Source organism: Paroedura picta, chromosome 18, assembly GCF_049243985.1.
Source record: "Paroedura picta isolate Pp20150507F chromosome 18, Ppicta_v3.0, whole genome shotgun sequence".
Lineage (NCBI taxonomy): Eukaryota > Metazoa > Chordata > Lepidosauria > Squamata > Gekkonidae > Paroedura > Paroedura picta.
Window position 1 is genome coordinate 17179477 of NC_135386.1, and position 14871 is coordinate 17194347.

Here is a 14871-nt window from a genome sequence, read left to right on the forward strand (position 1 = left end):
AAAAAGCCTTGGTGGTGAATTTGTGTGTTTTCTATGCTGACTCTTGCAGGTAAAGGGGGGGGGGAGAAAACACCTTTTGTAAAAAACTTACATTTTATTTGAAAGTTTTATTCTGATAGCAAGGCAGTTTTACAAAAAGAAAACAAAGGTTTCAAGTCACAAACAAAATCACCAGCTGGCAAAAAGGATATAAAAGAAAAGCCAAGGCAGCGTTGGCACATGAACATAGGTTTTTTTTCTTTTCCTTAAAGTAAATATTCAATCAAACAAATAAATGACCCTCTGTCTAGACCATTTCCTCATGATATATACATACAAACACACACATATACACACAGGGACACACAAACTGTATACAGGTTCTTTTTAAAAAATAAGTCTCTTTAAGAACACAATTGTGAAAGGCTTTGGTAGCAAAAAGGTTTTGTCTTCAGGTTTTCGCTTTCAGCCGAGTCTTCCGGAGTTACATCCGTGAGCATCCCTCCTTAAATGAAGCTAGCCCGTGAACAAAGACCCGAGCAGGTGCTGGTAACTTTATTTCGCTTCATGAGACGGGCTTAAGGATTACAAGATCTTGAACCCACCTGTTAAGGTAGCAAGGGAAAAGGTGGGCAGCGAAGGGGCCACCTGCAGGGGGAAGACTGGGGCTGGGGGGAAGAAAGACACTCTGGAGGAAGCGAGGCCACGAGTGCGAGGGCTACGGCGCCTGCTCTTGGTCGCTGCTGGCTTGGAGGTTGGCTTTCTGGACCGCGAGTTCTTCGGCGCTGACCATGGAGGGGTCGATGGCGGCGTATCTGGTACCGTGGAACTGAAGTAAGTGGATCTAGGGGATAGCGGGACGAGTAAAAACAGTGTGTGTGTCCCATGCCCCACAAGCTGGGGCTCCCAGCCCAAAATCACCTCTGCAGGCCTCACGCCCCTGACCCAAGGCCATCAGAGAGGGCATGCGTCCCCCGGAATAGACAGTTTACTTACTTAATTATACACTATAACCTTTTTTTTTTTTTTGTCACATGGAGAGGCATTTCCATTTGATCTTTAGAGCCACTGCGACACAGTTCCTTATCTTTCTGGATTTTTCCATTACCCTATTTATTGCTTTTTGTATCTTCCTGGAGGCTGGCACCCACACGGAGAAGAATCACCAGCCCCCAATCCCCTTTCCTGAAAACTCAACGCAAAGCTCTGGGTTTCCAGCCAAGCGCTGAAGCCAGAGAGACTCACCTGGACGTAGAGATTGACCTCGGCGCTTCGGCAGAGGTAGGGAAAGTTGCCCCCCGTCTTGAGGTGGGCCCTTCGGGCGTTGGGGTAGAGCTTATACATTTCTTCCTTGGCTTCAGTCGAAAGAGCACTCTGGTCGAAGACCTAGGAAGCAAGTGGGACCGGATTAGGTCCGCGGGACCTTCTGTGCATTCTGCAGATCTCTCTTCCAGGTGTGTTTTCCAAGCAGAGAGGAACGAGCTTGGAGACTTGACTGGGGGGCCTGGAGAAGACACACCTCATGGGGAAAGCTGGCCTCACATTCTGTGGCTGCAGCCTGTGGGGTCAGGAAGGGCATGAGTCCCCCCTGGGACTAGAAGAGTGTGACTGTCCTCACAGGATGATCATCAGTGAGCTAATACTGGCCAAATCTGATCTAAGCCTTTCCCTGCACCGGCTTAATCTAGACTGAATCTTTCTCTGGCTGTCTGGAAGCAGATATTCTTGGATATTGAGGGCCAGACTGGCAGCATTTCCCCAGGTTTTAGCCATGTTTCTACAAGACCTCAAGGCTTCCTGGTTATCTTAAATTCAGCTGCTGCCCTTATAGGCAGGTTCCAGAGGGAACTGGATAAATATACAGAGCAGAGGTCTTAGCCACAAGGTTTTAAACGGCACACTCTGCCTGGGGAAGTGATGCTCCATATTCTTTGTGCAGGAGGGGCCACAGTGGGAGGGCCTTTGGAGTTCTGGCCTTGCTAGCGGACCTCTTGGTGGCCCCTCTGTGTGACTGGATGGGCCACTGGCTTGATCCAGCTTGGCTTCTCTCATCTTCTCAGATGGCCTTCCCCTGACCCCACCATAAAGCCGAAGGAGAGGTAACGTACATCCATGATAGTCACAGGAATGTCTCTGATTTTGTGAGGTTCCACATACGAATTCTGGCAATTGAGGGTAAGTCTTGAAGCGAGCTCGCTTTGACCCAGGCTCTCCAACTGTCAGAAAAGGGGGAAGTAAAAAAAAAAAGATTAATTCAGTTGAAGAAGAGATTATTAGTACACCCTGTTTTTCACTACCCCAAGGAATCTCACAGGGGCTTCCAATCGCCTTCCCTTCCTCCCCCCCCCACCCCCAACACCCCTGTGAGGTAGGCGAGGCTGGGAGAGCTCGGACAGGACTGCTCTGAGAGAACAGCTCTGGGGCTAACCCCCGGTTGTACGTGGAGGTGCAGAGAATCTAATCCAGCTCTCCAGACTAGAAGTCGCCGCTCATAACTGCTACACCAAGCGGATAAGAGATCTACTCAGAGCAGGATTATTCATGCTTGTTTATCCGCAACATTAGATGTCACTAGCGCCAATCATGCACAGGCACAAAAATCAGTCGATTCATTTGACATCCGGGAGCCTCTTACCCTGTCAACCATAAAGTCGATTCCGTCGGCCATTTCTGGGTCCATGGGGCCAGAGGCAAAGTTCCCCAGGACGATCTTCTTCAACATAAAGGCGGGCAGTAGCCAAAAGCTAAAAGAAGAGAAATGCAAGATGCTGGAGGGCTTACATTTCCCCTATCTCCACAATGCTCACTGGCTCACCCCTTGGAACATTAAAATGACACGCCTGTTGAAAGCTGAGTTAGCAGCAGTTTGTGTTAATGCGACCGGGGTAACGTTTCAGCCTTCAGTCCAAAAGCTAATTCAAAAAACAGAACAACTCTTCCCACCTCCCAAGGCATAATAAAGACTGTTCCCCTTTGCTTTCTTAATCCGTGTTCACAAGCAGCTAACCACAAGGGGATTGTAGTGACAGGTATCCTATTTTGCTAGAAACCACCCCCGCCACACACACCCCGGAAGTTGTTTGTGTGTCTTTTCCCTGCATTTCACCTGTTGGCCGTCCACGTCTGATTGAAGATGGAGGTGTCGCTGAAAGCATTGCATAGAATCAGGGACTGGACCCTCGGCGATTTATGCGTGTATTCTGCAAACTTCTGGGCCAGGAAGCCCCCCAACGAGGCACCAAATAGGTGAACCTGATTAGAGGACACAAAGATGTCTTAGCAGGTAGACAGCTAATGTTTAACAGTAGCAATATACATTGATATATTCCTTCTGAATCCCCAAAACACTTCACATCCTTTGTATTTATTAGATTTATATATTTATTGTATTTTTGCTCATAAAGTCTCACAACAGCCCTGCAGGGTAGGATGGAAGCATTAGGCTGGGTGTGACAGGCCATAGACTGCCCAGTGGGGATGTTGCATGTGGAGCTCCCAAACCTTATTTGGGCAGGAAGTCCTGCCCCTCACAAAGTGGCCAATAATGGGCTGGGATGGGATGGGAAGGGGAGGGGAGGGGGCCCAGCCATTAAAAGCTTTGCTGGCCAAGATTCCTTTCACTTCCCCACCGGGGGGGGGGGGGGGGGCGTGGCAGAGAGGTATGGCCAACCGACATCACTTCCTGGTACCTCGAAGCCTGAAAAATATGGTCAAAAGCTTGAAAAATGCTGGGTGAATCAATTCGCCCACAACAATAAAAGCAGGGATGGACACGCTAGCATTTGGTCATTTTTGCACTTGTATGCGCAAGCTATTGCTCAATGACTCTGCACCTTCCAGACCTGTGATAGCAGAAGATTGAGCAATTTCTAACTAGAAGCAGAAACCTAAAGAAGGGACTTAAAGGGGGGTTCTGAAAGCAGGGATGGAATTAAAAATAACCATGAGCGGCTTTCCGGTTTGGGAGCACTGAACATTATTCTGAATAAACTTGACACTTTTTAACGTTTCTGTTAAAAAAAATCTCAGGGCACTAACTTTATCCAGCTGCAGGTGATCTAAGAGTTTTCTGAATCCGTCGCAGAACTCAAAGATGTCCCAGTAAACTGGATACTGCAACTGAAATGAATGAGAAAAGAGGAGGTTAGCAAGATGGAAAGGGAGAGGCAAATATATTACCCCTCCCCCCACACACCCCTTTAATTTTGGGTCTGCACCTTCTGGCATTAGCATCCCTAATCATTTAAGCATCCCTAATCATCCCTAACCATGCAACCTGAAGTACACATTTGAATCCTAGATAGGGGCACACCTGATTTTTGACTACTAATTCTAGTAGATTTCAATTTTGTCCAATAGTCCCTGAAGTATTTCAAGGTAGCGTCAGTATTCGGTGACCGGTTACAGCTGCCCTTACTCAGGAGGTACCCTATTGACAGCCACTCATGGTTTTCAGAATGATTTCATAGAGGACCTGCAGAACTCATCCACACGCTGAATTCCAGACTGCCCTGTTTAAACATTTTTTAGCCACTTTTCTTCCTTATGGAGCTCAAAGGGGCTTGCGGTATGAATAAAATACACAAGACAGAGTATGTAACGATACAGAAACGCCAATATTTAATTCACTCCACACCAAGGCACCAATATGTATGGTTTTGGGAACACACCACAAACTGGTGATGGGTCCTGGCCGTGGGGCAGATTTGAGGGCAATACTTACGGCAATGACTCTGTAACCCCATCCAGACAGGGCCAAGATCTGCTGGAAGAACACGTCCGCCGTGCCACTGACTGGCGGGAGGAATATAAGGGGGCACCTGATACTCCGAGGCCCCGCATCGTACAGTGACCACACCTTGCTGTCATCATCGTCTACAATAATCTGGAAGAGAAGTGATCACGCGTTAAGGGACCTTCATTTTAACATCAGAACAGCCCTGCTGGGCCAGACCAGGGATCCATCCAGTCCCACATCCTGTCTCATCCTCTGGAGGGCCAACAACAGGGCACAGAAGCCAAGGCCTTCCCCTGAGAAGAACATCAGAAGAGCCTTGCTGGATCAGACCAGAGGTCCATTTAGTCCCACATCCCGTCTCACCGAATGCAAAGCCAGTTCCTGTGGACAGCTGAGTCCTTTTCCTTGTTGTCAGGGTTAGTCTAGATGACCCAGGAGACCCCTTCCAACTCTATGATTCTCCGTAGTCTTAAACTCCTTCAGCAACACTTCACATGGCATGCACACCATATGCTCCTTGAAGCTAACTTTCCTCGTGTTTCCTCCTTAAAAGAACCTTGCACGAATATTTGTTGTTCTTGCTGCTCTTCAGCCAATCAAGAAAAGAACAAGAGGCATGCATCTAGAGCTCCGCCCCCTGAACCACATTTGTGCTTAGACCCGCATGTCTATGTCACCAATACTTTCAGCACCACGATACAAAGACACGAAGCACCACGTCACAGGTGCATGCCTAGATAGCGGCTCAGAACATGGTGGAAATTTGAGAAGGATGAGACCAAGCACGTGGTGAACCTCAGCAGGTTCAAAGAAGCAGCGATTATAACATAGTAAGCAAAAAGAGATACACAACAAGTTCACAAGCTTACGCTACAAACCGTGAAATGGATTTCGTGATATTTTTCCCTTTCTGCTTATGTCTTAAAGAGACCCACGTCCTCAATGACTGCCCACAATTTGCTGCAGCAGCCCATTCAAGGGATAGCTGCATTGGCCTGAAGCAACAGAACAAAGTTTGAGCCCACGAAAGTTTATCCACAAGTGGAAATGTTCCGTGGGATCCCACCCACTCTCTTTGTGGCTTTTCTTTGCAAGCAGCAAGACACCTTTAATGTGATCTCAGCCGCAACTTTGGTTGCTTCTGCTGCTGGCCCTCACGAACTGCAGTCGCAAAACCAAATCGGGTTGTTTTTTTAAAACTGGAAACCAGTTTTATAACTAAAGCCTCACATGGTATTTGTGCAAACCCCCCCCCCAAAAAAAAAAACTTATTGTAAATCAAGAAGAGACAATTAAATTATTTGATCCCCATTTCCGGCTGAAAAAAAAAGCACTAAGTGGAATTCTCTTCCTTCTCCTCCAACAAAGCAGCTATCTGTCACGGCCAGTGTGTGTGTTTTTTTAATGGTCATAAGAGTAAAATGTCCTCCATGCCCATGTGCCCAGGTTACGAAAGCAGGCAAGGAGATCCATCACGAGAGCCCCGAGACTGTCTTCCTTGAAGCCCGTCCAATTCTTAGATAACAGATGAAAGGAAACCAGAGATATTTGAAGGCCTTGCTCAGACTCCCCCCCCCCCCACTCCTCCCCAACGGCCTCAATCATGAGACAGAAATGAGTTTTTTAAGTGGGGGTGGCCCCTATGTGCCCTCCGGGGCTCAGAGGACAGTGATATGCTGTTTGTTTCCTCTCTGGCGAAGGCAGGCTGAGCAATGACATCGACAGGCTCTTCTCAGGCCAACCTAGCAGGACGGCAAGGTGCATGACCTGGATTTTAAACAATAACCGGTGAATGAATGCCATCGTTTTCTAGGTGGCATTTTCAGCCACCTGAAAACCCCATACCGGGTAGCAGCTTTTGTGTCTGGGTGAGGGCCATTAAACCACTTCCTATAAAAGAAAAGGGCCAGAGTCCAGTGATGGCTAACACAATTTGTGGCAGGGGAGGAGTTTAAAGTTCTGAAAGCCCCTGGATTCTGTCTCTTTTCTCCTGCTACAGACAAACAAGCCTCCCATCTCAAGCTATCTGAAGAAGGAAGCAGTATCCCCCAAAAGCTCCTACCCTGCCAGCTTTCGGAGGGTTGTGGCTTCCTTGGCTGAGACCCTCCATCTCATGTTGGGCTGACCCTCCTTTCCTGCTGCCTCCAACTTTTCTTAGAATTATTTTCTTTTCCGGTGACAGCAAGTTTCGTTAATTACCAGAGGAGCACGCAAAAATGCTTCCCAATTTGGATATATTTATAGAATCATAGAATCATAGAGTTGGAAGGGGCCACACAGGCCATCTAGTCCAACCCCCTGCTCAACGCAGGATCAGCGTCCTAAAGCATCCAAGAAAAGCATCCTAAGCATCCTAAAGCATCCAAGAAAAGTGTGTATCCAACCTTTGCTTGAAGACTTCCAGTGAGGGGGAGCTCACCACCTCCTTAGGCAGCCTATTCCACTGCTGAACTGCTCTGACTGTGAAAATTGTTTCCTGATATCTAGCCTGTATCGTTGTACTTGAAGTCCTTTTCTCTGCAGCCAATGGGAACAGCATCCTGCCCTCCTCCAAGTGACAACCTTTCAAATACTTATTTCCTGTGTGTCATTCTGAATTAGAATGGAAAAGAGGAAATGGGCCTGCAGTGAAAGTACATTAAGTGCTTTGCTCTTATTGACGATACTGCGGCATGGTCTGCATTTCATCCAGAGAGGTGTGGCAGAATAAATCCCATTTCAGAGCAAAATCCAGTTGTGGAAGAGGCAAAAAGGGCTACGCGTTTATTTTCAGTTACGTAGCTCTTGCTGAAACTTGAGTAGCGGCAAACCCAAGGTGAAATCCTCACCCTCTTTCGGCACCACACACAAACTGAATAAAAGCAGAAGAAAAACTGGGGCGCAACCCACACACAACCCCGCTGGATTCACACCATGTCAACAGAGCGAAAAGCAGCTGCACGCGGTCAGGTTTTCATTGGCTCCTCGCCCATAAACGGTGAGGGAGGCATTCACGAGGCCTGCGAGAGGTCGGCTAGGCAGCTGCGGTTGAAAAAAGAGATGTGAGTGAGGGAGCAAGTGAAAAAAACAGATCACATGCTGCTAAAACTTTGTGTTCAACTATTTTAAGCAAGAAAACTCCAGACAGCCAGGCAAAAAACCCTAAGGAGGGCCAGGCACCAGATATCCAGAACAAGATATCCTGAACGGTCTTCATGTTTCATAGCGCATTAGAACAAAAACATCGGACGCACTAAACAGTTGCCTGGAAGCGGATGTGCCTGGCAGGAAACACATGTGTTGCATACCGCCCCTCATGTGGGGGGGGGGGAGGGAGGGAGATCGGCAAGACTTTTGCTTGCAGAAAATGCATGGATCATGAACGGTCCCTTGTGTGTCTTCAGCAGACAACCACGTGCCAAGCAGAGATTTCAAGGTAAAGGTCTCCATGGGAGGAAGAAGCCCGGATCTAGCTGGGCCATCGACAGCAATGGAGCCCGCTTTAAGTAGTCAGAATCAGCCAGGCCAAAATTGAGAGAAAAGCATGAAGGGCTATGAATAGCCCCGGAGCCATGACCGGCCACAGCAGCCTCACCCTCTTGCTCCCTGTGCAAATCGGACCACGCATTCAACCCCGGTCGCAAAGTCCAACTCGGCACTCACGTGACCGATCCGCTTAAGCGCTTTATTGCCGCATTCCTGGAGCTGACCGCCCCGACCCAACAGAACGGAGGCTGGCAGGGAAGGCACCGTGCAGCTGATCGGGAGAGAAGTGCTGAACGCCCAGCCGTCCCTGAGCTCGTGCCCCAGTTGTGAGGCCTGCGGAACTTGGAGGGTTCAGGGGGCAGAGCGGAGGGGCTAGAACCTGTCTTCAAGGAGAGGAAGCTGAGGCAGAAGTTGTGTGGAAAGAGAATGTGTGTGTTCTTGCTTCTGGCAATGGAGGCTGGTCTCTTTCTTTGTGCCCACCCCTACCGGGGGCAAGCACAGCTCACGGGGCACCTGCCAGCGCCTTTGCTGAGGAAAGGCACCCCCTCCAAAACAAGGAGAACAGCTGGATTTTTAGACCCTGCTGTTCACTACCTGAAGGAGCTTGCAAGCCCCTTTCCTTGCCTCTCCCCACACCAGACAGCCCATGAGGTCGGTGGGATTGAGAGAGCTCTGAGAAAGCTGCTCTGTGAGAACAGCTCTAAAATAACTGACTGGCTCAAGGCCGCCCATCTGGCTGCATGTGGAGGCGGGGTGGATAATCAAACCCCATTCTCCAGATCAGAGTACGCCGCCCTCAACCTTTTCTCCACACCGGCTCTCGAGGTCAGCGGTCAAAATTAGCCACTGAGACAGACGGACGGCTACCCATCCTGCTTTTTAGCACAGGGTGCTCTTTCGCCCAGATTACCGCAGCGCACCAGGAACAGTGTGGGTTTTGTTCTTTCCTGCCTCGCAGGAGTTCTTTGCGATTGCACAATGCAGGCTGATCAAGGAGACCTTAAACAAGCCAGGACTTTGTGACAGAACAAATCCTGAAGCAGGAAAGGCGAGCAAGCAGCCATTCAAGAGCTCGCAAGGAGAATACAGCCGTAGCAGAAGCAGGGTGCTCTGTCCCTGTTCTGGGCTCAGGTCACTGACACCCACCAGGAAGCGAACTCGGGCCAGGCTGCTCCCCTAACCACCTGCCTCTGAGCTACACAACAAGGTTGGGCAGACGGGGCTTTTTCGAAGGCTCCTGCCCCAGAGCGCTGCATCAGTGAACTGCCTCCCGTCCACCGGTCTCTTAAATGCAGCAACACAAATTGTGTTGCTGAGGGGTCCCCAATGGGGTGCCCGTGGGCACCGTGGTTCCTGCTACCACCATTTCTCCTGCTCATCAAGTCTTTCCGGAAACCGAGTGAGGCCAGATGGGGGCTTTGCCCACCAAGATTTCTAATTGAGCCCTGGAGATTTGACTGGCTGTGAATGGTTCTGAGAATCTAAGAGAAGGCCAGCGGCCCCTCCAGCCCAACACTCTGGGTCACACAGTGGCCAAAGCCCAGGTGCCGTCAGGAGGTCCCCCTGTGAGGCCAGGTCTCCAGAAGCCCTCCAAACCCCAAGAACACAGAGCATCCCTGCTCCACACATAAGCACATAAGAGCAATGCTGGGTCAGGCCAATGGCCACTCCAACACTCTGCATCACGTAAGTGGCCAAAAGCGCTATCAGGAGGTCCCCACGAGCAGGGCCAGAACTCCAGAAGCCCTCCCCCACACAAGCAACCCTGCCGCAGCCAGAGTGTTGCATCTATCCCTTGTGGCGAACAGCCACTCATGGACCCCTGCTCCATCTTCACGGTGTGATTGGAGGTCAACTGCGGCAGCCATTTTGCAGCTGGCTCCGCCTCCCCCAGCAGCCATTTTGCGGCTGAGTCCACCCCATTGTACCAGACTTCCACAGCTGCCAGGCTCAGAAGAGCAGGGGATCCCGATGTCACGGCTCGTTCTTCCACATCACCCCTGAAGCCACTGCTCAGGAACGTTTCCGTCTTCCCAAAGCATAGCCCTTCCCCCTGAAACAAGGGCAGGGAGTTCTCCTACTGACATTCCGATGCCAAGAAGCGCTCTTCCCGGAGACTGAAAACTACACGGAATTGTCACGGGCCATGACCAGAACGCTTCATGCCACTCAGGAAAATAATGGCATGTAGGTCTGTATCACAGGAAGAGGCAAAACGCCAGTGTTGCCTGGAGAGATGACCTATCTTGCTTTTCTTGCTTTTCATGCTCTCAGTTTACAGACAAAAGGTTCATACAGCAGCTCCCATGCTGAGTCCTACCTTTTTCAGGGGAACTGTGCTTCTAAACCAGTTGTAGTCCGGAGAGACTTTAATCTCTCCCATGGTGGAGAGAGGAGCCCCGAGGTAAGGAGCACCTGAAACAGACAAAAGGAACGTTTCAGAAAACACAAGCCAGTTTTGACAGCCACGTTCTTGTACAGCCAAGGGACGCTTTCTGTGCAAAGTTGCTTTCGGTTCTCAAATATCGCTTTCCGTAAATTCCACAGTGTTCGCAATGAGTTGAAAACTACCCCCAGGGGGGAAAAAACTCCATTTTGCGTATGCGTTACAGGTAGTGTTTACCTTTCATTTTGACCACCCATCCCAAATTGATCCCTTAAGTAAGGAATGAAGTAAGGAATGAGCCTCTTGTGGCGCAGAGTGGTAAGGCAGCCGTCTGACAGCTTTGCCCATGAGGCTGGGAGTTCAATCCCAGCAGCCGGCTCAAGGTTGACTCAGCCTTCCATCCTTCCAAGGTCGGTAAAATGAGGACCCAGCTTGCTGCTGGGGGGTTAACGGTCATGACTGGGGAAGGCACTGGCAAACCACCCCGTATTGAGTCTGCCAAGAAAACGCTAGAGGGCGTCACCCCAAGGGTCAGACATGACTCGGTGCTTGCACAGGGGATACCTTTACCTTTACCTTAAGGAATGAAGCCAAGGCAGTTGTTTGGCCTAGCTGTGGATTATACCTGCCATGCTGATAACTGTCATTCTCTGGGGGAACTGGGGCTGGTTTTGAGTCCACCTTCTTTTTCACTCACGTGACTGTTTGGGCTTCCCACAGAGCGGGGTGTTCACCCCTCTTCAGGGACTGTTTTCCTGACTTCATTAACTGTGTGAACCAAAGGCGCAAAAACCTTAAAGGCTTTTTACTTTTTGCTGCACTTCCGAATATTCCCGTGGACATCTGGAGAGTCACTCCTGCCCTACGGGGTCCAGGTAAGTTAGATGAGACACAAGCCACAAACATACCCTGCCGCCACTCTGCAAAACACAGGCAATAATACTTCACAAGTAAGATGGCCAGCCCTATGTTTGGCTGCTTTTATTATATGCTTAAGGGTGAACTCCCTTTAAAAAAAAATATGTCAGGTTTTTCCGCAAAGCAGAGGCCTCTTTCAGGTTTACAGAAAGGCGTGTCTTGTCTATTCTCAGCTCTAATCTTTGGATTTAAGTATCCACAGACTTGGCCATGTTGAGAGGATATTGATGCAGAAGAGGCAACGCAACTGGATCACACAACTGAAGCATGAAATAGCCGGCATAATAATACATCCCATAAATAAAGCAACAGAAAAGTGCCTGAAGTTTCCCTCAGATGTTACAACTGCAGCGCTATCCCCTTTATAAAAAGCACCTTTTTGAACAAGTCATATTCTTATTGTTCAGCCCTCCTATACAATTCTGTTTCACGTGGAAGAGTATCACATGCTCCCGGATTATCTGCCAGGCCCTTCAGCCCCATCCCCAAGATCCCATGCATCATCTCTGCACAAGCTGCAACTCTCTTGTGACCCAGGATCACAAGTCCACAGCCAGGGATCTCTGCACACACTTCCATGGCCCATTTTGGGGGACTATGACTGCTTTAATGAATCGTGCAACACATCAAGGATACAGAGTTACAGGCCCTATACTTTGGAGAGGGTTCTCAAAAAAAGATCCATAGGACAGTGACTCATCCACCTCCTTTGCCAACCAACACACACACAAAATCCAAGTACCTACAGAACCATATCTGAGTCCAGGGGCGCCTTTAAGGCCAACAGAATTTTATTCAAATTATAAGCTTTCTTCGGACACAACAAAATGGGAATAATCAGCCTATATATATAGGTAGAGGGGAAGTGGTAAATCAGCATAATGAAAATAACAGATTCAAGGACCACACAGGCGTAACCAGCTTAGTTTGTAAGGTTATTGTTTGTCTCAATCAAATTCCAGATTGGAGATTAATGGGCAGATGTATTTTTAACGGTGGGATGCTGAGAGTAATTAACCGAGGCCCTGCCACTGGACCTGTCTTTTGGATTCCTAGACTCAGGGATCATTCTCTGCATTCTTATTAGCATTGCAACAAAACCGATTAACCTGACATAGCCTTTCCAGGTCATCAAAAGGCTAACAGACTGAAACCTGCAGCCTGATCAATACAAAGTCAATCTATACATGCACCAAGACCTGCAGATGGCACCTTCAAAGGGGCACGCGCACCTTCCCCCCCTCACAAGCAAGAGGGACTACGTCTTCTGCGATGGTATCTGTCATGACATGACGGCACACGCCTGCATTCCTTCAAAGGCAAAGGAGGACTGTTCTTCAGAAGTATGTTATTCAAATGCTAATTTACGCAGAGGGTTGTAGAGTGGAATGGTATAGCCCAGGGGCGTCCAACCATGAAACATTGCTGGCAGGGGCTCATGCTAATTATCGTCCATGGATGTCTGGAGAGCCAGAATTGGGCCATCCCCCGGTATAACCCAATCTCAGAAGTCAAGCAGGGTCAGTACTCGGAAGGGGAAGGCAATGGCAACCCATCCCTACTTCTCATTTGCCACCAAAGCCCGGGGCTGAGGTCGCCGTAATTCTATTGCAACTTGATTGCACATGCATATAATTAATTATGCAGCTAAAAAGCCAATAAGCAAACTAAAAATTAAAGGTGTGTGTTTTTTTAATGTGTTATCAGCTTTAGTTGTCTCACGGTTAGGCGTCCACAGCCACATGATCACCCATAGGTCAAAGTAGGTAACATGGCAACGCCTATACACATGACGTTTTGAAGCAAAATATAAACCAAAGCAAACCTGCAAGCGTTTTGGTGTGGGTCACCAGTAACAATGTGGAAGGGAAGAGAAAGCACCAGAGGGAGATGCACAAAGCGCAAAGACCAACAAAGTGAGCCACCTGTGTCTATCTGAAATGCACACCAAAGCTTAAATCTCGAATCTTGTTGGTTTTAAATGTGTCCCTGGAGTCGAACTTTGTTCTACTGCTTCACATCAACCCACCTGGATCTACCTGAAGCAGTGTGCACGCACACAAGGGCTTATTCCCAGAAGTAAACTCAGCTGGTCTCCAAGGAGCACTCAAACTTTGCTGCTTCAGACCAATACAACCACCCACCTGGATCTACCTGGAGAGGTGTGCAGGCAACACAAAAATTTACACCCAGACTCGGCTGGTCTTAAAAGGTGCCCCTGGCCTCAAACTTTGTCCTGCTGCTTCAGCCCAACCTGAAATCATTCACAAGATGAAGCTTTGAAGGAGACCCCAAATCTCCAAGAACTACCTGGAGGGGGGGGGCAGGTTAGGGTTCCAGGGAGGGTCAAAGCAGCCCATTCCCTGCTTGGCTAGAGCCAGGTCGCCCCCACCCCTAGCCTAAGGGGGGTAACAGCCCCCCATCACCCCCCAAGTGCCCCTAATGACAGACAGCCCCCCTCCCTTGACAGCCCCTCTGATATTCCCCCTCCCCTGATAACTCCCCCCTTGACAGCCCCCACCGCCTGATAGCCCCCCCTTGACAGCCCCCCACCCCTGACAGCCCCCCTCCCTTGACAGCCCCCCTCTGCTTCCCCGCCCCCACGAAGTGGGGTCCCCCCTGCCGCCCTCTCACCAGGCCTTCCTCGCTGGGGGTCCGCCGCGCCCCGCCCCCTCCGCGGTCCCTTCCCAACCGCCGCTTCCTCGTCTCGCGGCACGCCGGCCCCGCCCCCTCCCGCTTTCCCCGCGCGGGGGCGGGAGCGAAGGGCCCACCGACCAATCACCGAGCGCCGCTCGCACGCTGCGGGGCGGGGACAGAGGGCCGCCGGGACGGCCGAGGCGGAAGGAGGGGGCGGGCTCGGCCGCGTCATGTGACCTGATCCTCGCCCGCCAGTTGGCCGAGCGAACAGAAGGCGTGGGCGGGACGTCTGAAAAGGCGAGTTTCTAGTCCTCAGGGTTCCGGAAGGGAACAGAAACCGGATGTTGTTAGAGGCGTTTTGGGGAGAGGAGTTGGTTGAGTCTGACATTTTGAGGGCTTATAAAATCTGGACCAATCAGATTATCAGATTCCATGCAGAAAGGGCTGCGTCCAGTGGTTACCCTTAAAACAAGCAAAGCTGGTCTCAGATGCCATGTGCATGCCCAAAACTGCTATGCAGAAAGGGCCGAGTCCCGAGACACCCTGAAGATCGACACAGTTTAATTCTGGGTGTCAGATTTCGTGTGCATGCAACTCACTCTTCGTCAGACACCTTGAAATGGAAGCTCCCAGTCCATACCCATGGGTCTAGCCATGGATTTAGATGGTTGTATTTATGTGCGTTCATGCCATCTGTGCTCAAGTCCCCATAATGTCACCCCTGTGACTGCAGACTTGATAGCACAGT

At 49.9% G+C, this 14871-nt stretch overlaps 1 protein-coding gene across 1 annotated transcript; it reads right to left on the reverse strand.

The window, feature by feature from the left end:
* Window positions 1-92: 92 nt before the first annotated feature.
* SPG21 (SPG21 abhydrolase domain containing, maspardin) lies at window positions 93-14289 on the reverse strand. Its single transcript, XM_077317559.1, has 9 exons — window positions 14121-14289; window positions 10503-10597; window positions 4703-4864; window positions 4018-4098; window positions 3086-3231; window positions 2615-2723; window positions 2088-2195; window positions 1225-1365; window positions 93-823 (listed from the first exon to the last, which is right to left on the reverse strand). Exons 2-9 carry the CDS (start codon window positions 10563-10565, stop codon window positions 698-700), a joined length of 936 nt encoding a protein of 311 aa, XP_077173674.1. The 5' UTR covers window positions 10566-10597; window positions 14121-14289; the 3' UTR covers window positions 93-697.
* Between the last annotated feature and the right edge of the window lie 582 nt (window positions 14290-14871).

What these genes read in the sequence shown, in the direction of transcription:
- SPG21 (XM_077317559.1), bottom strand. Translation starts at nt 10,565, where the DNA reads ATGGGAGAGATTAAAGTCTCTCCGGACTACAACTGGTTTAGAAGCACA. An exon ending in GCACAGTTCCCCTGAAAAAG is followed by an intron (nt 4,865 to 10,502) that starts GTAGGACTCAGC and finishes CTTCTCTTCCAG; the next exon opens with ATTATTGTAGACGATGATGA. An exon ending in TTCCTGTGACTATCATGGAT is followed by an intron (nt 1,366 to 2,087) that starts GTACGTTACCTC and finishes CTTGCTTCCTAG; the next exon opens with GTCTTCGACCAGAGTGCTCT.